The sequence below is a fragment of the Monodon monoceros genome, unplaced genomic scaffold (assembly GCF_005190385.1).
Source record: "Monodon monoceros isolate NGI ecotype Baffin Bay Population unplaced genomic scaffold, NGI_Narwhal_1 Super_Scaffold_21, whole genome shotgun sequence".
NCBI classification, from domain to species: domain Eukaryota; kingdom Metazoa; phylum Chordata; class Mammalia; order Artiodactyla; family Monodontidae; genus Monodon; species Monodon monoceros.
In genome coordinates, this window is record NW_021703778.1 from 29,953,400 (window position 1) to 29,980,771 (window position 27,372).

The window sequence follows — 27,372 nt, forward strand, 5'->3', positions numbered from 1 at the left end:
ACAACCTCACTCACAGAGTTGAAAAAATAAACCAAACTCATAGAAACAGAGAACAGGATGGTGATTACCAGAGGCTGGGTGTTGAGGCGGCTGGTGAAATGGGCAAAGAGGGTCAAAAGGCACAAACTTCCAGCTGTAAGATACACAAGCCCTGGGGATGTATGTACAGCAAAGTGACTGTGGTCAACATCACTGTGCTGTGTATGTGAAAGTTGCAAAGAGAGAAGATCTTCAAAGTTCTCATCACAAGAAAAATAATCTGTAGCTGTGTGTGGTGGTGATGGTAACTAAACTTACTGTGGTGATCATTTCATAATATGTACATATATCAAATCATGATGCTGGACGCCTAAAACTGTTATGTGACAATCATACCCAATATCTATATCTCAGCAATCAGGGGTGAGAGCGTGGACAACCTGTTGCCGAAGCTGCGTTTGCTCTACAACAGCAGAGGGCTGGGAAATAATTTTTGGGAAAAGTGTGCCGATCCTGGCCCGGAAGACAGTGGTTTAGCAGCAACAACAGCGTGCCTGGGTGCACGCTCAGCCCAGCCAACCCCTGTGCTCTACCTGTCATCCCATTTAATCCCCTCCCCATCCTAAGAGGGAGAGACTTCAATATTCCCATTTTACAGATGAGAAAACGGAGGCCCAAGTGTTGGAGCCAGCTTTGAACCACTGTTGTGATTTCAAAGTCACATCTCAACCCAGATTTCTAGGTGGGGGTCCAGGCACTGGGGACCCTCCCTCTTCCACACTTAGAGTTGTGCTCCAGGGCCCACCATCCCAGAGGCTGCTGGATGAACACATTTAATCCACTTATTCTGCACCCACTCAGCACTTGGCTGCTGCTCTCCTGCTGCTGCGGACACTTCAGCCGGCTGAGGTTGTACAGGTTACTCATCACCACCTGCCCACCCTGCCCTCCTGTGGGGCAGGGCCCTCCTTGCCTCGTTATTCTAAATCCTTAGCTCAAAAAATCTGCAGAACTGCATTAAAGGAGCCCTGCTCGCCTGTGTGGAGGCCTTGACAAGGGGAAGGGAGGGGAAGTTTTGGGGTGGCCTCTTATACTGACGGGACATGAAAAGGGACACTATTTATGTCCCTAATGGGACTCAATGTGAAGCTAAGAGCTTTGTCCCATAGAGAAATAAAAGCCCCCCACCCTTCACCTGTGAAAGCAGCTCAGGCGCTATGGTACCCTGTCTGCCTGTCTGGCCCGTCCATATTTGATCTGTGAACACCTCCGGGGCAGGCCTCTGCCTTCTCCTCTCTGTGCCCCCTGAGCCTGCACACCGTGGGCCTTCAGAGCCTCAGGGACCTCACCCCACCCCGACCATGGCCAGAAGCCTCCAGCCATCAAAATGCCTGTGGAGTCACTTTGGCCCAAGCACTGCTGGGTACCTTAGACCCGTCTAAAGAACAAGCCATACCATGTGGCTTCCCCAGAGTTCAAGCAGCAGGATCTGGGGGTTCTGTCTGGCTCCACATTTCCTCACTGTAGCCCAGTTACCTCCCTTCTCTGAGCCCCAGTCTTGTCCTCTAAACGGGGACATGGATTGCTACCTTAATGGGACTAATTCTGTGAGGACTAATTTGGGTGATCCTAGAATTTATAGCTGGCCCCAATAGACACCGCTTGAATCCATTCGGATCTCCAGATTAAACTGGAGTCTCCAGTGTTATCTGGAAGTTCTTCCGTGAAGCTAAACGAAACCCACACAGTTGCGGTTCCAGGGTCTCCACTTAGCCAGCTGGACAGAAAACCCAAAGTGGCTCAAACAGGCTAACAAACAAGCAGGAGAGAATGACTTACGTAATTAAGTCCACAGGTGGACGGCTTACGGCAGGGCTGCACCTGGAGCTCACGGACGTCAGCAGAAACGGTCTCTCCCCGCCTCTGGGTTCTGCTTACTGGTGTCATCCTCACGCAGGCGGCTCTACCTTGATGGGAGCAAGACGGCCACCAACTGCCACAGGCTGAGGTCAAGTCCCCTCCAACTGCCCCGGACTGACCTCGCGTCCCCACCAGCTGCTGCGGGCTGACTTCGCGTCCCCTGCAGCTACCGCGGGCTGGGCAAGCGAAACACAGCTTCTCTTCCCCAGGATTCCAGCACAAGGCCCCACCCTGGGCCCTGATTGGTCACTAGCCCACCCCTGAGCCAATCACGGTGGCCAGGGAGGATGAAACATGCTGATTGGCTAGGTCGAGGTCATGTAACCATCCTCTCCGGGAAACTTGCGAGCTGTTCACCCTTTGTGTGGGGTGGGAGACAGGGTGATACGGCGAGAGCAGGGGTGAGGGACCAGCTGCTGCGTCCTCTGTGCTCAGTTTCCTGGGAGGTACCTGCTCACATCCTCCTCCCACACCCCTTTGTCCTCTGTTTACAAAAGAATTCATGATGCATTTCTTCTCTTCCCAAGCCCCGTTTCACCCACCAACACCAAAAATGAACAAGACTTCCCTGGTGGTGCAGTAGTTAAGAATCCGCCTGCCAATGCAGGGGACACGGGTTCGAGCCCTGCCGGGAAGATCCCATATGCCGCGGAGCAATTAAGCCCGTGCGCTACTGAGCCTGCGCTCTAAAGCCCGCGAGCCACAATTACTGACGCCTGCGCTCTGGAGCCTGCGTGCCGCAACGACTGACACCTGCGCACCTAGAGCCCGTGCTCCGCAACAAGAGAAGCCACCGCAATGAGAAAACAGCGCACTGCAACGAAGAGTAGCCCCCGCTCGCCCCAACTAGAGAAAGCCTGTGCGCAGCAATGAACACCCAACAGCAGCCAAAAATAAATAAATTTATAAAAAAATAATTTAAAAAAGGGAGGATTGGGGATCCCCTTCCAGCCTCAAGGCTTGGTTTTTGTGTCCCGTTACAATCATTTATTCAGTCAACAAACATCCACTGAGCACCTACTACATGCTGCTATGGGTTCTCAGGACTGTTAGTTGTTCTGAGTAGTGGGTATCACCCAGGAGCCTCCAAAAAGGAACAAGTTTTGTGTGATGAAGCATCTGGAGGTGAGCGTCCAGTCCCGCTCTGCCACCCACCGTGTGGCCCTGAGGAATTCCTCCTCCTTTCTGGGCTTCTGCTTTCTCATCTGAAGAGGCACTGGGGAAAATGAGTTCCTGGAGCCCCCTCAGCTCTGACATGCTGTGGTTGGGTCTTAGAACATGTCTCTCCAGCTGAGTCAGCCGATGAGCACCGTGGAAAATAGCCACAACTCTCCCATGGCAGAGCTGGGCTGAGTTGAGTCCACCATCACACAGCTGTGCATCTAAATCCTTCCCCTTCATGGCTGCTGAGAGCACCCAGGGCAGAGGAGGATCAGCTCTTTCCGTGCCTGTGAAGACCCCCAGCTCTAGGTCCCTATGAGCTTGCCCAATGCTGCTGCTGCCCCAGAAAATCTTTTGGGGCATTTGTGATTCCCAAGTTCTCCCACTTGAAGTCAAGTTGGGGGCTCTCAAAGCGAAATAGAGGGAGGCCACATGGAGGGGAGGAGAGGATGGTGTGGAGGTTCCATGGAGTCCATCCATCATCCACCTCCCTCTCTGCTTCCCTTTCTCTGTCACAGATGAAATTGGTCATGGCTCCCTGGAAGAACAGAGACCCCTGATGTGTTGGTGGGGAAGGGAGGGATCCCTGTGAGGCAGGCTCAGCGGGGAGACTGTTTTCTTCTGGACGAGTCTAGTTTCTCTTCACTCTGAACATTTGGGGACGTCAATTAATACCCCTGGTCATTCTGTCACTTATTGTCAGGTCACCCTATTAATCAATCCATTTGTTCCCTCCTTTATTTAGATCATGCTGGTTTTTTTTTTTTTAAGCAAGGAGGGTGATTTATGAGAAAACAGGGAACCTAAGAACAGAGAATGGATTAGCTGTCTTTCCAGAAGACTGCAGCTGCAGCTGGTGAGACATGAGATGCCAGGTCTGCTGTGTTTCTTCCACCCTCCTGGAGCCATATGTTCACTCACCTCTGCTTCCATTTGCACAGCACTAGGTCCTCCTGTCTTTAAGTCTATTGGTTTCTCTCCAGTTCCACTGCGAGGGCCCTGGTCTAAAGTACTATCCTTTGTCCTGGGAAAACTGAAATGACCTCCTAATGTTTCTCCCCACACCCACTCTGCTGTTCTCACTACAGCCAGGGTGATTAAAAATGGAAAATGTACTCAGTGGTTTTCCACTGCTCCTAAGATAAACATCAAAATATTAAGCCTGGGGGCTTCCCTGGTGGCGCAGTTGTTGAGAGTCCGCCTGCCGATGCAGGGGACACGGGTTCGTGCCCCGGTCCGGGAAGATCCCACATGCTGTGGAGCGGCTAGGCCCGTGAGCCATGGCCACTGAGCCCGCGCGTCCGGAGCCTGTGCTCTGCAACGGGAGAGGCCACAACAGTAAGAGGCCTGCGTACTGCAAAAACAAAAAATCTTAAGCCTGGTGTGGAACTGGATTACGATTCGCCCACATTCAATGCACTTTGCTGTCGCTCTCCTCTCACTGGAGGATTATACAGCCCTGCCCTTTGTTTCTCCAGTCACGGCAAAGGGGTTGATGAACAGGGAAAGAAATGTGAGCACACGCTTAAGAACCAGTGCATGATTTTCCTCTTTCCCTGGCAAAGGCAGTATCCAGATAGAGACTGCTCCATCAACCCGACTCCAGAGGGAAGATGACACGGAGCAGAGCCTCGTGAGCACGTAGCATGAGTTCTTTGGTCTGGATGAAGGTTTGCTCTCTAGCCACATGTATTACATGTATTACATGGCTCTCTAGCCACATGTATTTCTTACATGTATTACATTCATATAGTTTCTCTAGAGAGGGCTGGATTTTGGTATTTCTCTTCCTTCAGGTCAGTTATGTTCTGTTAAATCCCAAGTTGTTTAGGGTCTGGTAAAATAGATTCTCTTGAGGGCAGGCTTCATTAAGAAGAATAAAATGTTGTGGGCCTATTTCAAAACAGTTTCTTGTTCCCCTGCTGGACGTGCAGCACACTGTCTCCAATTTTTCAGAGTGAGAACCTGGTAGGAATTCTGAAGCTAAGACTCACAAAAGTGGGTGAGGTTCTGAGACCCTCCCTAACACTGGGCCCCCCCTGGAGTTTGCAACTCTCACACTTGCTGCACTGAGCCTCCAGCAATTTGTCAATCGCGGTTCAGGTTTCCTCCCTGGTGTCCATGGAGGTTTCTGCTTGCACATTTCTGCTTCGGTAAATGAGATTCTTTGTACCTACCTGTCTGTCTCTCTGATTTGGGGGCCGGCAATTTGCCTGTGACCTCAATTCTTTGATAGATCTAACAAAATTTACTGATTTTCAGTTTGTTTAGTTTTTTACTTGTTGTTAGAATGGCAGCTTCCAAATTCTTCACATGCTGAACCAGAAATGAAGTCTGAATTGTTTTTTGTTCCTTTATTTCCCTGTGAAAGCTTTGCTTTATTCAATTGTTATTGATAAGTCTTTCTTCCGTTCATTCTTAGTTCCTAATTATTTTTTATATCATGATTTGTCTAATTATTCCTTCTTTGATAGATATTTGATGATATCCAGTTTCACTATTATAAACAATGCTGCAGTAAGATTCATGTATATAATTTATTACACTGATATCTAACTGCTCAGTTTGCCTTGCTTTCTTTTAAGTCAGCGAGCATGAGTCATATTTTTAACATTTCTTTTGTGGGGATTATTTGCTTTATAGGGAAGTTAATGCTGTCACTGAATAAAGACTCTCATGAAAAAACTGGACTTCAAGGTGGTCCATCTCAGTATTCTGGTAAAAAAAAGTCATGAAATTTAGTATTATGCTCATTCCATCACTTTTTAACAAATTAGTAATATTTTTTAAAGAATAAAAAAATACTTCATTCATCACAATACAATCTCTGAACAACACATCCTAAACTCAGGCTTCTGTGGAAAGAGAGTGTACGTGACAGTTAAGGGATGGGACAGACTCCAAATTTAAATTTAAATGCCTCTACTATTTTTGTTCAGGAAAAGTATGATTTTCTTTTGCCTTTAAAACTTCTGAGTCTAGGGGCTTCAGAGAGGATGAGATATTGCTGTTGCACCTGTTTCTCTTTCACTGTAAGGCTGCATCTTATAAAGATAGTAGAATTGGACATGGTGCAATAGATATATGTGTTTTGGGTCAAACATTCAAAGTAATGAACCCATGATAGGGATCTACAACTTTGATTCTCAATAGAGAATATCCTTTGATTTCCCCGTTTCCGTCCATGATTACTAGTAGAAATTCACCCATGTGAGGAGATGTGGTTCTGCTGATGGTGTCTAGCTTGAACATCAGTAGTCAAGGCTGCCATGTCCATGGGTGGATTAGAGTTGACCTCCTGATGACCTCTGCACTTGGCCATTGACAACGGGAAAATAAGAATTTAAAACAGCTCAGTGTTAGACATACTCATTGTAGAGAGTTTGATTTGGTAAACCTAAGGGAGTACATGGAAAATGGAACAGTTTTTACCATCCATAAAATTTGCAAAATTCTGATCTTTAAAAAAATATAACTTTTTCCCCATGTATATACAAATGAAATTTCTATCCCTCTTTATTTTTAAAATTGCTTCCATTTATCTGATGGACTTATGTTTTAATCTGGGTTATAAGAAGTGTGAAAGAACATCTTGGTCATTCAGATAAAGAAGCCATGCTTTCTTTGATTGGGGTTCTTTGATTTAATTTTTGATATTAAGCTATATGAGCTGTTTGTATATTTTGGAAATTAATCTCTTGTCGGTCACATCATTTGCAAATATTTTCTCCCAGTCTGTAGGTTGTCTTTTCGTTTTGTTTATGGTTTCCTTTGCAAAAGCTTTTAAGTTTAATTAGGTCCCATTTATTTTTATTTCCATTACTCTAGGAGATGGATCCAAAAAGATATTGCTGCGATTTGTTAGTGTTCTGCCTGTTCTCCTCTAGGAGTTTTATAGTATCCAGTCTTACATTTAGGTCTTTAATCCATTTTGAGTTTATTTTTGTATATAGTGTGAGGTTTTCTAATTTCATTCTTTTACATGTAGCTGTCCAGTTTTCCCAGCAACACTTACTGAAGAGATTTTTTTCTCCACTGTACATTCTTGCCTCCTTTGTTGTAGAGTAATTGACCACAAATGGGTTTATTTCTCGGCTTTCTATCCTGTTCCATCGATCCATATATTTTTGTGCCAGTACCATACTGTTTCGATTATTGTAGCTTTGTAGTATAGTCTGAAGACCAGGAGCATGATTCCTCCACCTCCATTCTTTCCGTTTGTATGGTTTTCAGTTTCTTTCATCAGCATCTTACAGTTTTTGGAGTGCAGGTCTTTTGCCTCCTTAGGTAGGCTTATTCCTAGGTATTTTATTCTTTTTGATGCAATGGTAAATGGAATTGTTTCCTTAATTTCTCTTTCAGATATTTCATTGGTAGTGTATTGAAATGCAACAGATTTCTATGTATTAATTTTGTATCCAGCAACTTTACTGAGTTCATTGATGAGCTCTAGTAGTTTTCTGGTAGCATCTTTAGGGTTTTCTACATATAGCGTCATGTCATCTGCAAACAGTTTTACTTCTTTGGAGAGCTCAGGCAGGGAAGTGTGGATCAAGGCCAGGCTGGGGTGAGCAGTCCCTGGAGTGGAGCAGGGTTCTCAGGAGATACTTTTCTTCCTCTCTCCTTCCCTTCCCCTCTCCTCCCTCCCTCCTCGGTTGTTGGTGGGGGTTGGGGATCAGCCAGCTGGCAGGGGAGGGGGCAGCTCAGGGGCCTGTAGCCCTCTGGAATTGCTGTGGCTTTTCTGCAGTCTTGTGCTTTGGTCATGTCATGGGATTGTAAACCTTTCCCGTTGGGAGCTTTGAAAGATGAATCATGACTGGGGAGGGTGTAGGGAGGTCCATCAGGGAAATGCCCCCAAACTGGTGATGGACACAGCACTAGCAATCAAAATATTGAAATCCAACCTGAGTGAAAACCAGACCCAACTCTGAGCTCACGCCAAGTACCTACTCCACTGTCAAGAGAGAAAGTGTTACCACCTGGCTTTTTGAACATTATCCCCTCCATCAGAAGCTGCGAGTGTCACTCAGACACCCAGTAGGCTGGCCTCTGCCAGGGAGGCCTTTTCAGTGCCGCCACGGGCTGAATATAAATCCTGGTTCCTGACAGCACAGGCCCTTCCTGACATGGCACAATCATCCAGAAAAATGATTTGCTAAAGAAGAGGCAGGTAAGACCACACTTTACTTCCAAAGAGAAAGAGAAGTGCTTTTTGTAATGAATCAGTAAACAGATCATAGGGGACGGCCCCTGAAGGAGTTGAAGGTGTAAGGAAGGGGTGAGCAGTAAGGCTAGAAATCCTGACTGCTATCCTCCGATGGACAGCTCCTGGGAACCTGCTAGAAGCACAGAGCCTCAGGCCCCACAAAAGACCCTGCATTCTGGCAAGACCCCCAGGGTTCACAGTGCACTGGAGTTGGAGAGGCACTGGTCTAGGGTTGTACTAAGGAAATCTAAAGGCCAGGTCCTCCTGATGCCCAAGCTCCACCTCCTTTCCGAAGCTTTCTGAAGGCTCTACCCATTCTTTTCTCTTTGTTGCTACTGCACTGAGGTTTAGCCCCACTACTGTGTGAGGTTCTGTCTCCCCAGTTAGACTGTCAGCTCCTCCAAGCAGGAGTTTCTTCGTGTCCCAGGCATCCTGTATATGCCTCACACGAACAGCAACTAGTCCATCAGCAATCACCCCAAACTGTTTCAGGGCCTATTTAGAGGAGTGCTTCTCACATTTAGAAATCATCCAGGGAGCTTTAAAAAACACCACCATAAACACCAGCAGATGAGAAAAGATGGCTGGTGAAGGCACTCCCCTCCACCACCTTGATTTTTATTTATTAAAAAATTTATTATTTATAAATTTATTTTTTTTATGTATTTATTTTTGGCTACACTGGGTCTTCATTGCTGCACACGGGCTTTCTCTAGTTGTGGCGAGCGGGAGCTACTCTTCGTTGCGGAGCGCGGGCTTCTCACTGCGGTGGCTTCTCTTGTTGCAGAGCACCGTCTCTAGGTGCGCGGGCCTCAGTAGTTGTGGCATGTGGAGTCAGTAGTTGTGGCACGTGGGCTCAGTAGTTGTGGCTCACGGGCTCTAGAGCGCAGGCTCAGTAGTTGTGGTGCACGGGCTTAGCTGTTCCACGGCATGTGGGATCCTCCTGGACCAGGGCTCGAACCCGTGTCCCCTGCATTGGCAGGAGGATTCTTAACCACTGCGCCACCAAGGAAGCCCCACCTTGATTTTTACATTAGCCCAAACTGGCCACAGCAGGGTGTTAGGACTGTAATGGGCACCCAGGAGCTGGACACCACGCCTTAGTGGGCTGCCGGGCAGCCCCGACTCCTCCACTGCGTCCTCAGCGCTGGAACGTGCTGCTGCTCTGCACAAATCCCACCAACTGACAGGCAGACATCACATCCCCTCTAACTGTCCCAACCAGCAGTTCATCGTTTGCATGTTTGTACATAGGGTTAAATAAAAACTTTAAAGGATGTTGACTTCTGTAAAGCCCTAGAGCCTGGCTGCCTTTAACAAAGCTCTTGTTATTCTTCATGCAGAAAAAAATGCACCCAAGATCGCAAATTCTGACAATCAGTGGCAGCACACAGATAATCGTAAGTTTTATTATGAATTTAAAAACCTAAACATTTTATGAGGACTGGGAAGCCTACCCACAAGATCTGCTCTCCTGCATTTCCAACTCCCACACGTCCAGGCCTCACCACACACACACCCCAATGACGTGCAATCCGCAGCACAGCGTGTCCTTATTTGCACTATTGATAGAAAACTGGCATTTAGATTTCAAAATTTTTATTACAAAATTACCAGCAGTCTTAAGCATTTCAACAATGCTTATGAACTCTACTTTGCTGACACAAACAAGGCTATTCAAAAAGCAGGACCTGTCTGAAGTGGACTATTGTATGTCCTGAGATCCTTAGAGGCCACCCTGCTCAGGACCCATTTGTGACTGTGTCTTCTTCCATCTCCTCTTCACCATCATCAGTGGGGCCTAGAGAAAAACACAAAGCCGGAAGTAATATCAATGCTAGAGAACGTGCTTGCTCAGTGTGTGAGCACCCATCCGTGAGGCTGCTGTGTGCCAGGCCCTGGGCAAGGTACAAAAGCCCAACAGCGGCCTCTGCCTTGAGGAGTTTAGGGACTGGAGACCATCTATCTTTGGCAGGTATTGGAAAGGATTGTCAGTTCCTAAGGGGAAGGGTCACAAAGGTGTTTTATGAAAGTCAAACTCTTTGCCTGCCATTCTAGTCAAGCTGATAACTCTTTTTTTTTTTTTTTGCGGTACGCGGGCCTCTCACTGCCATGGCCTCTCCCGTTGCGGAGCACAAGCTCCAGACACTCAGGCTCAGCGGCCATGGCTCACGGGCCTAGCCGATCCACGGCACATGGGATCCTCCCGGACCGGGGCACGAACCTGTGTCCCCTGCATCGGCAGGTGGACCCTCAACCACTGTGCCACCAGGGAAGCCTGATAACTCATTTTTTATAAACATAAGAAGCTTACACTTTGTGTTTTGTTCTTGCCACTACTATGGGCAAAGAAACTGGGAACACTCAAAAAGATAAAAAAAATTAAAAAAAGGGGCGGGGGGGAATACCTACCACATGCTGGGGATAGTCAGTTAGTGACTATGTCTCTAAATTAAGAAAAATATGGCAACAACAATGAAACAGTTGTTATTTGTCAACAATTTATTGCAGATATTTTAGTCAGTGTATTCTGATAAAGGAAATGTTTTAACCCTGTCAATGTTAGGGAAAATTTCTCATGTTTGTTTCTAGTTAGACCCAAACATTACATTTCTAGATACAGGAAGTGCTACTCAGAAGCCTGGGCCCACTGAAATTGACAGAACCAGGAACAATCTCCATCTTCCTGTCCTCAATGTGCCCGCATGTTTAGATGACACTGAAAAATCCAAAGCTAGCCTAAGGCCCAAATAAAACACTTTAGGGGAAGCAAATTAATTCAGTAATTTTGTTATACTGCAGTCCCAATAAGCAATTAGACACAGCTTCCTCCCCCAAGCTGTTACCACGGAGTCTTGAAAGCCTCTGACAGACCTGTATTGTTCTCAGGACCGCAGACCTCCTCCGGCATGGGGACTGCAGGCCTGCAGTCCCCGGAAGGGCTGGACTTGAGAGCTCACTCTGCTGCCTGTCTCACCACATTCCCCCCCATCCCTTGACCTTGGCTCACACTGTCCTCCTTCAGTCCAAGTGTGCAAGGCTCTCGTATCACAGGTTTTCTGCCAGTGCAGTTCCTTGCCCCGAGAATGCCGTTCTGCCTTTGTCTAGTTCAGGGGTTCTCAAATACTTTAATTTTAGGACCCAAAGAGCTTTTGTTTAAGTAGATTACGTTTATCGATAGTATGTTAGAAAATTAAAAGTATTTTAAAAAACAGTTAATTCATTAAAACAATAAATCTATTATATAGTAACAATGTTTATATTTTTATAAAATATAACAATACCAATATTTTCTAAAACAAAAATATTTAGTGAGAAAGTTGGCATTATTTTCTAGTTTTGCCCATCTCTGTAATGTCTGCCAAATAGCAGCTGGACCCTTGTACTGACTTCATCATTCCACTTGCTACAGTATGTTGTTTTGATTAAAGGGTATGAAGAAAATCAGCCTCACACAGACATGTAGTTAGACAAGGGAGGAGTATTTTAAGTATTTGCAGGCAGTTGTGGATATTCTTTTCTGATACTATGCCCAAACTTGACAGAAGTGGTAGTTGTTTTTTTTTTTGGCCACGCCACTTGGCTTGTGGGATTTTAGTTCCCCAACCAGGGACCGAACCCAGGCCCACAGCAGTAAAAGCCAAGTCTTAACCATTGGACTGCCAGGGAAGTCCTGAAAGTGGTAGTTTCTTAAAGGTTAGATTGCAGTGTGGAGTCTGAAACCTTATCAATGAACTTTTCATACTCTCTAACTTGAAAATCCACCGGTTTATTCTGTACTCTGAATGGATGCATGACTCTGTAACATCATTTGGAAAACGTTGTTCACTGAGTTATACAGGTCTTCCAAATGTTGACCCATTTCTTTATATGTTATATAAAAAATCACATTCATTAATAGCAACAATTTCCGCAGAGAAGTCTGGAAGTACTGGGAAACTGTCAAGGTTACAATTGTGGAAAAAAATTTTCCCAGCTTTTAACTTCTGCTTGAAAATTTGATTATCATTGGTAACAAATACTGGCTGCTCTCCTTGAAGTGGCAAGCTCACTTCACGTTGGTGAAGCTGCCTGCCTCTCACCTGAGCCAGCACAAGCGCAGGGAGCCAACCACCCATGTAGGCAGAGGTGCTTTATGCACCCCCATTCCATCGTCACCCAGGAAACCAAAAATGTGTGCCCCAGGGCCCTAAGGACCAGACGGATGAGAACCACTGGTCTAATTAATGTCTTACTCATTTTTAGCTTCAGTTCCAGCATTATTTCCCCAAGGAAACTTTCCCTGAGCTGCCAGTCTAGACAGAGGTCTCAGTTACATTCATATCAAACTTGTAATACGCATGGTCTGGGGTAGTTTTCACTTTATACCCAAGTGTCCACCAGTTTGCCTGACACAAAGCTGGCATTTACTATCAGAAGGGCTCACACCCTATGCTCAGTGCTACCTACGAAGTATCTTAGTCCTCCCAACAACCTTTTGAGGTTACCATTATCACTATCTCAGATTTAAAGATAAGGACACAGATTTAAGAGTAAGTGGAGATTAAGAAATTTACCCAAGGACAGAACTGGTGAAGCTAAGCTCTGACCCTCAGCCTGTCTGGCTCTGGAGCCTGTGTCCTCATCTGCTAAGCTAGCCTACATGGACAGGGGTCAAAGGCAACACGGTCACCTCTACTGTTTGCTTTCATTCCATGGCTATGAAATAATGTTTGTCTCAACTTTTACAAGAACCCCAGAGTCCTAGAACATAACATTATTTAACAAATGATTTCTCTTCAAAGAGCATTTAAAGGCATTTTGTGTGGATTACATTAGATGGTAATGAGGCACTATTGTAGCATTCTTGGGTCGTAGCATCTAAACTGTTTTGCAATCACTCCAAGTGTACCATTAATTTGGAAACAAAGACAGAACATTGTTACCTGATCTGCGTTCTCTGCCAGGTATCTGACCGGACTGAAGCAAGCCCTTCAGCCGCTCCACTTCAGCCAAAGTTGATGCGTTTGCTATAGCATTCTGGATGCCAGGAGACAATGGAGACGGACAGTTACTTTCATCTAAGCCTCCACCACCCAGAAAACACTCACAGGAATTCACACCGTCTTTTTGAGTTGGAATATTAAATAGTTCTTTGTTGGGGGAAGAATTTTACTGGCACAGTGAAATCAAGCCCAAAACCAAATCATAAATTTCCAAAATTGGTAAACAGCTGTAGACCCTATTATAAGAGAGCAAATAATCGCTGCTCGTGTCCTAAAATCTTAGCTAATTCAAGTACCTATTTGGAACTATGCTACTGGATAATTTAGGAGGCAGTATTATAAAATTAGGATTTCTCATCAAGCAGGATCTTTCAGGTAGCAAATCTTTCAAAGTAAAAATTAAGACAGCATGCAAAGGTAACTAACTGTTCAAATAAAACACATCCTGGGAAAATGAGAAAGACCAGAGTTGCCTCCACTTTGACTGGCTCATATAATTAATTCAAGTCAAAGTCTGGTCATATGATATCTTTAAGCTAGTTTTTCCTTACACAAAACTACAGCTGGATTCTAACAACTGTGGGGAAAATTTGCAGTGTTTGATTTATTACTTGGGTTATTACATAATTTTGTGTCCTAAACCCATAACAGCTCACTCCAGTCCAAGAATCCTAACACATGATTACCTTGATTGCTTCCACATCCCCTGGAGATGGCCCACCTTTCTTTTTGTCAGTTGGCAAACCAGCACCTGGATTGAAACTTGGGAGGGGAGGGAAGTACAAAACTGTCAAATCCAGACCAATAGAAATTGCTTCTCTTTTACTTTCAAAAGCTTTTGAAAGTAATTCAACCAGTGTAGTATCTTATCTTTGTTAACAAACTGATACAAGAAACTCTCTCCTTCAGAAACACCACCCAGTTCATCTTCCTACAGAGAAAGGAGGACGTATATAATATCACACTAAGACTGAATACTGAAATATTTGCTCTGCTACCCTGGTAGAAATCTCATGTGATACATGGACCACTGATGGTCATGGATCATCATCACGCAAATTTAGTACTGTATTAGTCACAGGTGTTTCATTTCATTTTGCAGGAGGCAAAATGCCAGACAGATAATGTTTCTGAAGGTGAAGTGGAGTGAAGTTGGATATCCGGATCTTACGTTTTGCTTCTCCTGGCAATATCCTTTGCAAGCTGTGCACCCCGTTTGCCCTTGAACATTTTCTCTGCTTCCTGACGCTCCTACAGCGACACCACACACATAGTTAATGGAAATAGGAATACCACATGCATTTAGATGCATTCCTCAGAAAACATGGAAGAAAACTCTCCTGGAATACTCTGGGCTGGTGAAAATACCACAAAGCCAATTTCACATTAAAAGGAGACACAGTGGTCGCCTTTCTGGTGAAGGTCCTTGAAGAAAGTTCCCTCTCCGAGTTTCAAGGAGGGGCTCTCAAGGAACTAAGAAGGTTAAAAAAAAAAAAAAAATCCCCCAATAAAGGGAAAATCATTCTAACAATTAAAGGTACTGAAACGTGGATTACATTACACTCCCCACAGGGAGTGCATCTAAGCAGGCCGTCTGCTGTGACAGTGCCCACAGCGGCTCTGAGGCTGTGCCACCTCTAGAAAGGCCAGCCCCACACAAGACAACCGGAACTCAAAGTCCCACCATAAACACCGTATGCGAAAATTGACTCAGCACCCCCTCCCCATTCTCATTATAAACCAATGATAAAAATCACTGGGACATTTAAAAAGTCAGTAACGAAAGTATAAAGGAAAACACACCAATCTATAATGACTTACAACAGAGTAATACTTACTTTTAGTTTCACCTTCTGGAAATCCAGTACTCTGACTTGTGGAACTTTATAAATCACATATAGTCTGTAATGCTTCTTATTTGTTACAGGATTCCTTAGAATACTACAAGAAAAGGAACAATACAGTGCCAATGTTGTTCACAGCACAGCATTCAAGAGGTCCATTTTAATAAAACCTAATGAGTCCATGAAGTAAGGCAAAGTTCACTATTCTTCACATTTCAATGTCATAAGAACTTAACACTAGGGAAATTTTAACATAGCCCAAAGGAAATACTTTCAGTATTTGTTTTTTAAAGGTACTTTTTACTAACTGATGACTTTAAGATCAAGGCTGGTAATGGTGTTATTTTAAAAGACTTTATTGTCACCACCACAAATAATTTCCATACCTTAGGTAAGTCAATGATTTGAGAGATGCCAAAGGGTCCAGATCACCCTGTAAAATAACAGCCACAGGTAAGAACATGAATACCACACCCCATTTTGATACTGTGAAATGGTGGATGCCTTTGGAGCAAGGACTGATCTTGTCTTTTATGCATTTGTTTTTCCTGCCCCAGAACCGCACAACACTAGCACATCACAGATGCTTGGTACATTTCTACTGAATACCCTGGTTCATAAATTTGAGCTTCTTAAACTTAGTATCTTGGCCACAGCAGTTTCTGTCTCAACAGCAGAAGAGACCAAAAAAAAAAAAAAAAATCATTTCCTGTAGCAAGTTCAAAAGGACTACTAAGGTTAAAGCAGTGATTGAGAAAAGAAAGCAATGTGAAAACTGCTGTAACTTTTGAGCAAGTTGTTCACATAGGGAACCTCAAACCGTGATCTTGGTGTAAGGTGGTTTTTCCTGTTGGTGCCTGGGAGCAACACGGGTATGTCATCTTTGAGGGAAGGCAGCTTTATTCTAGGCGCCCCCAAACCTTTTCAAATAAAATTTTCAAGGACAAGGAGTACACTTAAAAAATAACATATATATTGGGCTTCCCTGGTGGTGAAGTGGTTGAGAGTCCGCCTGCCGATGCAGGGGACGCGGGTTCGTACCCCAGTCCGGGAAGATCCCACATGCCACGGAGCAGCTTGGCCTGTGAGCCATGGCTGCTGAGCCTGCGCGTCCAGAGCCTGTGCTCCGCAACGGGAGAGGCCACAACAGTGAGAAGCCCACGTACCGCAAAAAAAAAAAAAAAAAAAAAAAAAAAACGTATATGGGAAGAAGGCAGGTTAGCTTTTGAATCTTCCCAAGTTATGTCATAAAACACAGTGCCACAAGGATAGGAAAACCAAAATGTACGGTCAACTACAAGCAAACTAGATGAAAAGGTACTCTGGCAAGAACCTAACACAGAAGCCAGTGAGGACAAACTACTGTGAGAGCTACATGACTTGCCTGGTGACAACATCCATACAGGAAGAAGAGAGGAAAGGCAGAGAGGTGTCCAAGAGACCCGAGAACTCCAAAGCAACTGACAGGTACCCAGTTTGAGAAAGGATAGGCATGTCCCAATAATGAACACATTAAGTGTGTGATGACGCCTGAAGGGCTCGAGCAATCTGAGACTTCACTCCACCAGAAACTGTGCCCTTTCCAGAACAAAGCCCCACATGGAGGAGAAACTGCTAGAACAGATCTGAACTAAGTGGGACAGGGCCAAGAGGGACAATAAGGAAAAAAGTACAAGTAAAATCAGGGGAGGACAATATAGCCAGGTGCTCAGAAAGCTGCCACTTTTAAATACCTCACAACAGCATGGGAGGGAGCTCTAAAGCTTGCTACTGGCACACCATCACTAAAGGAAATCTAAAGAACAATCCAAAAAGGAACAAAGGAAGACAAATATTGCCTGACCTCACTTTTATGTGGAATCTCAAGAAAAGTCCAACCCACAGCAACAGAGTTGAATGGTGGTTACCAGAGGCTGGGGGGTGAAGGAAAGGGGAGATGAGCTATTGATTAAAGAGCACAAACTTTCAGTTATAAGATAAATAAGTTCTAGAGATTTCAGGTACAACATTGCGACTATAGTAAAAATAACATATGGTGTACTCAGTATGATAAAAAAGTAGATCGCAAGTATTCTCACTGCACACACGAAAAGGTAACTAGGTGAAGTGGTGAATATGTTAGTCTGTGGTAATCATTTCACAATGTATACATATATCAAATTTCACATTGTACACCTTAAACATATATAATTTTCATTTGTTCATCATACTTCAATAAAGCTGCAAAAACCAAAAGAAAGGAAGAACGGTAAATTTAGTCACACACACACAGATACACATACGGACTGTGCAAAACACACTGATGTCTTCACGGGGGTGTGGGGGGTGGTGAGATGGTTATGGTGCCACATTATTCAGGAGGTAGAGGTGCTGGTTAACTGCTTTACACTTGGATAAATATGGGTGTGCTAATTCCTAGGATGCTAAGAATAGAAACAGAGTCTATTTAATAATTAGTTAATCTCTAAACTATCAGAAGGAGAAGTGGAATGCCAAAAAAAGAGAGAGCGAGCAATACAGGAGAGGAAAAAAATTGCAGATAGATGGAACAAATAAAAAATTCTAGAAAAGAAAGAAGATAAACTCAAATATACCAGTAATTACATTAAACATAAACAGACTATTTCATTTAAAAGTCAGACTTCAGACTGGATTTAAAAAAAGAATCCTATCATATGCTGTTTTCAAGAGACAAATCTAAAATGTAAGTACAGAAAAACAATGTAAAGTTAGGATGAAAGAAATGATTATGCAAATACTAATTGAAAGAAAGCTTGTTTTGGTATACTGCAGCAGATAAAACAGACAACCAGGGTAAAACAGCACTAATAAGATGTAAAGAGGGTCACCACACATAAAAGGTTTATTTCATCAGTAAGATACATAAAATTTGGATATATCAAATAAAATAACCTAAAAATATATAAAACTAAAATTGACAGAACTCCATGGAAACAGTCAAATCCACTATCATGCAGGATTTTAATACACCTCTTTCGGTGACAGCCTTCATCTTTGCAAACAGCTTTAAACACAATTACAACACACAGAATATACTGCCCGCATCATGCCACAAGTTCCCTATGAACGCACATACCTCATATAGTTTAGAAAGGACATGCCCTCAGATCAGTGCTTTCTTACTTTTGGAGTCAAGTACTCCTTTGGGAATCTGAAAGAAGCTTATAGACCTCGTCCACCAGGAAAGGAACAATCAGGGAAATAGGGAAGGGAGGGGTTAAGGACATAATAACCTTAAATCAAGTTATATCATATGAACTTAAACATCCAGTATTTAAGTGAGAAATTTAGGTTGCAAAACAATGTATAAGCTCAATTTTGTTAAAAATTATACACAGAGCAGAAATTTAAAAAGCATAAAAATAATCAAATCCAAATAGAGAAAATGAAACTTGCCCCCTATCTTATAAGAAACTGGATTTCAGGGGCTTCCTTGGTGGCACAGTGGTTAAGAATCCACCTGCCAATGCAGGGGACACAGGTTCGAGCCCTGGTCTGGGAAGATCCCACATGCTGAGGGGCAACTAAGCCCGTGAGCCGCAACTACTGAAGCCCGTGCACCTGGAGCCCATGCTCCACAACAAGAGAAGCCACCGCAATGCGAAGCCCGCTCGCCACAACTAGAGAAAGCCCACACGCAGCAACGAAGACCCAACGCAGCCAAAAATAATAAAATAAATAAATAAATTTATAAAAAAATAAGAAACAAAGTATAATGTTTTTTTTAAAAAAAAAAGATTTCAAATGGATCGTTGATCTAAATGTGGAGTAAAACAATAATTTCTTGAATAAAACTCTCCAACAAAATTTAATGTATGTCACATATGTAATTTTCTAGTAGTGACATTAAAACAGGAGAAACTAATTTTAATAATACATTGTTTTACCTATTTTCCAAAATATTACCATTTTAATGTCAGTTTAAAAAATTTGATAGTTTATATTCTTTTTTTTTGTACTAACTCTCTAGAATCTGTATTTTATATTCTAGTATATCTTAATTCAAAGTAGCCACTTGTGGCTAACAGCTACCATACTGGACACTGTGATTCTAGAAAACAGAATATGTGAGTTTCTTTATGACCCTGGGGTAGGGGAAGCTTAACAGAACTCAAAAGTACTAGTAACAACAGACTGATGAAATGGATTATGCTTGAACTAGGAACTTCTCTATCAAGACCCTAAGAGAGTCAAAAGGTGAGCTAGAGAGTGGGAAGATACTTGCAACACATAACCAAAAAAGGCCCATTTCCTGAATTAATTAAGAAAAGAAAAAGGATGATGAGATAATTTTCTGAATTTTCCAAGTTTTCTATAAAAGGCATGTAGGTACCTTTAACTCCTCCCTGCAAATACGTTTTTCCCCTGTTCAACTTACCAATTCCACAAGACTGTTGTTGGTGAGAATGAGTTCTGTCAGACAGGGCAGAGCCTGATCAAGTCCCTCACCTATACGGCTAAAATAAAAAGAAAAAATCTTAATGAAAGTAAAAATTAAGTAAGCTAACAACTTCATCTAAGCCCTTGCCCAGAGGACTTCAAAGTGGGAAGAACCTTAGAGATCTTTCTTCCAACACTCTAACAGAAGGAAAATGAGGCACAAAGAGGAAACTTGTCTGAGGTCACAGAAGTGGGATGATTTTAAAACCCATGCCTCCTGAAATGCCTCCTGAAAGCTGCCGAGGGCTCTTTCCACTACTACACTATCTAATGAGACCTAGGACGAAGAGAAAGTCCTGTGTAAATAGACTTACTTTGCTCATCTCAGCACTTGTGTGCAGGTAGCACAGAAATACAAGTGGTTCTGCATTCACAGCTCAAGCACAAGATACACCAACCAAACCACAACGGAATAGTTAACTCATGAGAAATACACCTATTAAAAAACCGCAACTCAACACCCAGAACTTCTTAATGACATTGTCTGTAGACCTTTAATAACTTTTCTCCAACAAAATTTACAGAGATGATGAACGTGGGTCAAAAAAAAAATCTTAATTTCAATAAGCTATATTCTAAAAATCAGCTGCAGTTAAACAAAAACAAATAGCAGAGGATTTGAGGTAGAATGAGATGTTCAGTCAAAATATAATTGTTGAATTTTATGTTATCTCTTTAATATGACCCCTCTGATAATTTTAATTATTATTTTAGAAATCAACCAAAATACGTACAAAGCAGCATGTTTTTAACTTAAATTAGAAACTTACCATGAACATGTATATATACACACAAGATTTCTGAATAAATGCAAATAAGACTAGACCAATGACAAATTAATCTCTGGATCTGTATGAGACAAGTGCAGCTCATTTTCCATTTAAGAAATATGTAGGTTAAAAAGAAAAAAAAAGAAATATGTAGGTTTAACTGGCAGTATATACTGCAACTTCTTCAGGGAACTCTGCAACATTTACTCTAGGGGGAAAAAGCTACTTTCCACTAGTAGACAATTACCATATTCTGTTGTTGTTCACTAATAATGTTTTCAGTCTTCTCAACAAAGGAAAACCATCCAGTTTCCTGATTTCATTGTCAGAAAAATCAATGGCATCAAACTGGTCTAAGGTAGCGCCTAGATTTTCAATGACAGGAATTTTATACCCTGCAAAAAGGAGGAAAAAAACACACCCACACAAGTATTAATATAATTAAAAGGCACCTAAAACATTAGCAGCATTTCATGTAATTGGACTCACAGCTAATGTTCCTTCCAAAAGTGTTTACCTAGCACCTATGCCGTTGTCAGACACTGCCAGGTTACTGGCACATAGTACAAGGAACAAGACAGTCACAAGTCCCAGCTGCCATGAAGCTTATAGTCTAGCAGTGGACATGAGGATGGCGATGGTGACAAGGGCAGTAATGATGAGAATACTTACTAGCAGTAACTAGTACCTAACAGTTTTCAAGAATATTTACAAGGTGCCTCATGCTGCTCTAAGCAAGGCCCCAGAGCTAGTGAAGTGGCCTAAGAGGACTTTATGCTGTGAGCTGCTTAACTGTCAGCGTCCAAACGTTGTTCACACGTGGTGGACAACAGCCCTCAACCTCTTTTGCATCCCACAGGCCCGATTCCTAGAACTCATTGGGATGTCTTCATGATATCATGACAGTTCCCCCTTACTTCACCTCCCCCAGCTCAAACCCAGAGTTGAAAGTCAGTAGTTCACACACAATGGTAAATCACCCTGTGGACAACTCAAATACTCCCTGATTTGTCTACCACGGGCATAATTACTGTGCTAAGTGCTCGGAGAAAAAAAGAAGTTAAACGAGCCAAGGTGAAAGTACACAGTGCAGAGCTGTAAGGGCTACATCAAAGTAAGTGCTGCACCAAAACAAGACTCCTCAACGTTGGGGTGCACTTCAGACTCAGAGAGAAGGCAGGGATCACCTGTGCCAAGACTGTGAAAGCGGTCGGTTACGCTTGAGTTGAACCTTTCTCTAAGAAACTTAGTTTCAACAAAACGAAAGTACTGGGTTTTGTCAGCAAACAAAAAAGCAAGCAGGAAGCAGAGCCCGCAGCCGTGCTGCTCCGGCGACCGCGCTTTCCCCGTGGGAGCGAATCTCAGGCCAAGACTAATTATCTTATCCCCGGAGAAGCCGCCCCTTAAAATGCTGACGAGCTGCACGCCGAGGCGGAAATCACTACAGGAACCTAACAGTTCGGGGGCTTCCGCGACCCTTCCGCAGGCACCGGGCAGCGCCAGCCTCGCTCCCACAGTCCGCTCTTTGCAATGTTCTGGTAAAAGGGGAAAAGACGACTGAAGCCAATGAGGGGCAAATATCGGGAAGACAATCGCTTTTGTCCCATACTTCGTCTCTTCGCGCCCTTACCCTGTCTACACTCTCACGACAGCAAGTTAACGCGTCTCGCTCCGCACGAGGATCGCAACCGCTAGATCGTGTATTTCCCGGCCCCGCAGCGGCTCAGGCCGCGAAGCCCGCCCGGCTGGCCCGGCACAGGCCCGCGGTCCTACCGGAGCGTTCCGGCGGCCCCGTGTGTGTGGGGCGGAGCTGGGGTGAGGGGCGCCTCGGAAGGGCCCAGGGACGGCTTTTCGCCGACGACAGCGGGACCCAGCCCGGCTCGGAGCCCGGGACGCAGGCCGCCGGCCACGCTCCGGCCCTGGCGCACGCGGCTAGGCCGGGCCGCCTGGCGGGCGGGGAGGCCGGACCGCCCGCCCCCGTCCGACTCACCCCGCAGGTCCAGCTCGCGGTCCCGCACGGCGTTGGTGTACTGCGCCGCCTGCTCTATCAGCTCCGCCGTCAGTTTCACCATCCTGCCACCTCCCGCCCGCCGCGCCGCCCGCTCCTCTCGCCCCACCGACGTCCCGGCATGCCCCGCGCCCGCGCCCGCGCCAGGCAGCACCAATCGCCGCCGGCGTGCGCGGGCTGAGCGGCGTCCAGGCCGAAGCAATCGAGGAGCCACGCCCCTGGGCTCGGGCTCCGCTCTGGTTCTGGCTCTGTTCCTCTGGCACCGCCGCGGTCTGCAGGGACCCCGAGTCCAGACAGCTGTGTCCGCAAGTTAACAAAATGTGAAAGCCCCCAAAGGGAACTTTCTCGTGCATCTGTGCACCGTGAGGTGAAAGGGAGGCTGTGACTGTCCTCACTCCACCCGTGGGTCCAGTGATGGGTCCCGGATTTTGGCCCCCGGCGTACCAGATGAGGACGGGCTGGGTCGCCCGCCCCGGTCGAATTTGTGGTTAGGCCTGTGCTCTACAGACAATTAGATATTCATGTTGAAGCCTGGTACACAGGAAAGCGCGCAGATCAGAAATCTGCAGCAGAGTGAGCACCCCCGCGTGGCCGCCGCCGGCCTCCTAAACGAACACTATTCGGAAAACCTGCCCCCCTCACCCCTCCCCAAGGGCAACTGCGAATCCAACACCATAGATTAGTTTTGCTTGCTTTTGATATAGACTCATGCAATCTGGTTTTGTGCCTGGTTTCTTCGGTTCTGTGTCGTGCCTGGAATCCATCCAGGTTGCAGGCAGCAGAGGTTTGTTTCCTTGCTGTTGTATAGAATTCCATTGTGTCTCTCACACCATAACTTATCCATTTTGCTGTTCATGGACATTAGAGTTTCCAGTTTGGGGCTGTTCTGCATAATGCTGCTATAAATTTTCATGTGCGTGGATCTGATGCACATGCATCTTAATTTCTCCAGGAGTGGAACTAATGGGACATAGGATGTGGTATCATCGATAGATAATGCCTGACGATCACTGCCAAGAGGCTGAAATAATTTCCACAGTCTCTAGTGGTGTGTTAGGGTTTCCATCACTTCCAACGTCAGCCTCATTGGCACTGTCAGTCTTTATAATTTTAGCGATTCTGGTGGGTGTGTAGTGGTATTGCACTAATGCTTTGCTTTTCTCTAATAACTAATAAAGTTGAGGATCTTGTGTATATGTTGTCCACTCTTGATATCTTTTGCAAAGTGCCCATTCAAGTCTTTGCCCATCTTTTTCTATTGGGTTGTCTGCCTTTTATTATTATTATTATTCATTATGGGATTTCTTTATATATTCTGGATATGAGTATACTCTGTGGTTTACCTTTCACTTTTTGTTTTTTTTTTTTTGGTTAAAACTGCTTAAATACCAAAGACCTCACAGGGAGTGGAAATACTGTCCTCATATACATCCTCATTATAATCCATTTTGGTCTAGGAAAACATCTTATTCCCCAAATCACCAAATCATGATCTGAGCTGTAAATTGAATCAAAGGGATAAGAAATGTGACTGCCTCTCCCATTTTGAAAAAGAAACAAGCTTTCAAAGGGTCCGATTCAAGAATAGATATCAGAAGAACTTCTTAGCTCAGGAAGCCCTGCCCACTGACAGTGTCTTTTGTCCTATCTTGGGGAGGACACTTTTACTATGGTCATGTAGGTCTGGGACCCAGAAAGGGTTTTCTGCTTACTGACCTTTTCACCGCTAATGAAAAGGTGTTGTTTAATGACCAGAAGTTTCTAATTTTTACATAGTTCAGTTTATGTGTATGTGTATTCATGTGTGTGTCTTGAGAAATCTTCCCTCATCTCCAAAATGTTTTTCTGTATTATCTACTAGAGGCTCAGTTGTTTTATCCTTCACATCTAGCTCTCCAATTCCCCTGGAATTGATTCCTTTTGAACTTTCTATTGAAGCATGATATACATGCAGCAGATTGCAAACTACACACACCCAAGCAACTGACATCCAGATCAAGAACAGGAGATTGCACATTCCAGAGGCACACCTCTTGCCCTCTTCCAGCCACACCCTTGCCCCAATGTTAACCACTAATCTAACATCTTGCGTAGATTGGCTTTGCCTAGTTTTGTATTTATGCAAAATGCAATTGTACCTTATGCATCTCTTGCTTAACCTGTTTGTGTGTAGATGTAGTTCATTTATTCTCGTTGTTATATAGTTTCTCACTGTGTGAATATTCCACAGTTTGTCTATTCTGCTGTTGATGAGCACGGGTGATTTTCAGTTTGGAGCTATTATAAATAGTGCACCTACTAACATTATAATAAATATCTTTAAGTGAACACATATACTGATATATACTTGGAAATAGAATTGTTGGGCCATAGGGTTTACTTACTTTCAGCTTAAGTAGATACTACCAATTTTCCAAAGTGGTTGTACCAGTTTATACTCCTTACTGACGTTTCGTATCGCCTGTCTTTTTAAGTTTAGCCATTCTGGTGGGTTGGTAGTGTTATCCCATTGTGGTTTTCATTCTATTTCTCTGATTACTAACACAGTTGAGAACTTTAAAATATATATATTTATTGTCCATTTAATTAGCTTTTGTGAAGTGTTTGTTTAGGTGTTTTGTCTGGTTTTCTATTGGGCTGTCCTCTTTTACTGATTTGTAGGTGCTTTTTTTTGGATAGAAGTCCTTGTGAGATAAAAGTACAGTATCTATCTTCCCTCTCTCTGTGGCCTTTTCACTCTGTTAATGCTATCTTTTGGTGAACAGAAGTTCTTAATTTTAACACAGTCTAATATACGAACTTTTCCCTATATGGTTAATGTTTTTTGAGTCCTCGTTAAGAAATCTTTGCCTATGCCAAAATTATAAATCTTTTCTTCTAAAAGCTTTATTGTTTCCCCTTTCACATTTGGATTTGCAATCTGTCTGGAATAGATTTTCATACATACTCTGAGGTAGGGATCAAGATATATTTTTTCCTCATCTGGGTATTCAGTTGATCCAGCACCATTTATTGAAAAGCCCATCCTTTCACCATTGTGCCACAGTGCTACCTCCTTTTTCATAAATCAAATGTCTAAATATGTGAGGATTTACTTCTGGACTAGCTATTCTGTTCCATGGGTTTAGTCGCCTATTTTTGCATACCATCTTACTGTCTTTATAATAATAAGATCTATTTTACTCTATTTTTTTTTGCGGTACGCGGGCCTCTCACTGTTGCGGCCTCTCCCGTTGCGGAGCACAGGCTCCGGACGCGCAGGTTCAGCGGCCATGGCTCACGGGCCCAGCCGCTCCGCGGCATGTGGGATCTTCCAGGACCGGGGCACGAACCCATGTCCCCTGCATCAGCAGGCAGACTCTCAACCACTGCGCCAACAGGGAAGCCCTAAGCTCTATTTTAAAACTTGATATTCACCTCAAAAAAAGAGCCACTTTGTTTTTCAACATTGTCTTGGTTATTATTGCCCTTTGCATTTTAATAGAAATTTTAGATAAATCTTGTATCTAAAAATGAACCCATACTTTGATTTATATTGTATTGGATCTGTGGATGAAGGGAGTTTTTTTTTTTTTTTTTTGCTGCGTTGGGTCTTCGTTGCTGCGTGTGAGCTTTCTCTAGTCGTGGTGAGCAGGGACTACTCTTCGTTGCGGTGCATGGGCTTCTCTTTGCGGTGGCTTCTGTTATTGTGGAGCATGAGCTGTAGGCACACGGGCTTCGGGAGTTGCAGCACGTGGGCTCAGTAGTTGTGGCTCATGGGCTCTAGAGCGCAGGATCCAGTAGTTGCGGCACATGGGCTTAGTTGCTCCGTGGCATGTGGGATCTTCCTGGATCAGGGATCGAACCCGTGTCCCCTGCATTGGCAGGCAGATTCTCAACCACTGTGCAAGCAGGGAAGTCCCTGAAGGGAATTCTTATCTTTACAATATTGAGTATTCCAATCCATAAACATTTATTTAGATCTTCTTTGGTTTCTCTTAGTGTTTTATAGCTTTTGTGTAGAGGTCCTATACCTCTTTTACTAGATTTATTCTAGTTATTTAATAGTTTCTGATGCTGTTGTAAACAGTATCTTCTATTTTAAAAATTCCATTTTCTAATCATTGAGTGCTGGTATATTGAAATACAGTTGATTTACAGTGGAAATACAATTGATACTGGCATTGTATCCAGCAGTCTTGCTGAAGTCATTTACTAATTCTAATCATTAATCTATAACTGTTCTTTTGGATTTTCTACATGCCTAACCCTGCTCTTTGAGAATAATGAACGTTTTATTTCTGCCTTTCCAATTCTTATACCAGTTCTTTATGTTTTGCCCTATTGCTTTGGCTGGGATCATCAGCACAGTGTTGGATAGTGGACATCCTTTAGCAGGCATCACTTCATAGCCCAGGGGCGGGGGTGCGTAGGGGACGGAACCCTCATCACCTGATCAAAGTTAACACCACCAATAATGGAACAAGTCAAAGTCTTGTATCACCTACTAGGATGCAATGACAAGAACACAGCATGGCTTCGGAGAGATTCATGTCAAAGACGCTTGACCTGAATGGAAATATGAGGAAACCTCAGACAAGCACACACTGAGGGGCAGCCTACAAATAACTGGCTGGTCGTCTTTAAAAGGTTCAAGGTCATGAAAGTCAAAGAACCAAGGAACTATTCTAGATTGAAGGCTAGAGCCCTGATGAGTACATGCAGAGTGTGATCTAAATTGGACCCTTTTGCTAAGGGCATTATCAGGACAGCTGGCAAGACTTGAATCCAGTCAGAGGATTGATGGTAGGAATATACCAATTTCCTGATCCCCATGGTTATGTAGGAGAAGATCCTTGTTTATGGGAAATAATTTAAAGTATTCAGGAGGTGGTAGGATATTACATCGGTAATTTACTTTCAAATTGTTCAGGAAAACATTTCTTTGTACTGTACTTGCAACTTTTCTGTAATTTTGCCTTGCGATAGATTGTTTCAAAATAAAGAGAACAATCCAAACTTCACTTCATTCCCGAGAGAACCACCAGGTGGAGTCCTT

General features: G+C 43.9%; 1 protein-coding gene and 1 long non-coding RNA gene across 2 annotated transcripts in view; both read right to left on the minus strand.

Moving 5' to 3' along the window:
- The window catches only part of LOC114903658, a 68,193-nt gene extending 66,049 nt beyond the window's left edge, over positions 1 to 2,144 (minus strand). The window contains exon 1 of the long non-coding RNA XR_003795772.1: positions 1,819 to 2,144. This is a non-coding gene — a long non-coding RNA (uncharacterized LOC114903658). The remainder of the gene's footprint in view (positions 1 to 1,818) is intronic.
- A 7,506-nt stretch (positions 2,145 to 9,650) lies between these two features.
- On the minus strand, positions 9,651 to 22,453 carry SNRPA1 (small nuclear ribonucleoprotein polypeptide A'). The gene is made up of 9 exons (XM_029238970.1): positions 22,317 to 22,453; positions 20,574 to 20,721; positions 19,495 to 19,573; positions 15,482 to 15,528; positions 15,090 to 15,192; positions 14,423 to 14,502; positions 13,938 to 14,013; positions 13,192 to 13,285; positions 9,651 to 10,067 (listed from the first exon to the last, which is right to left on the minus strand). Exons 1-9 carry the CDS (start codon positions 22,396 to 22,398, stop codon positions 10,009 to 10,011), a joined length of 768 nt encoding a protein of 255 aa, XP_029094803.1. The 5' UTR covers positions 22,399 to 22,453; the 3' UTR covers positions 9,651 to 10,008.
- Positions 22,454 to 27,372: the final 4,919 nt, after the last annotated feature.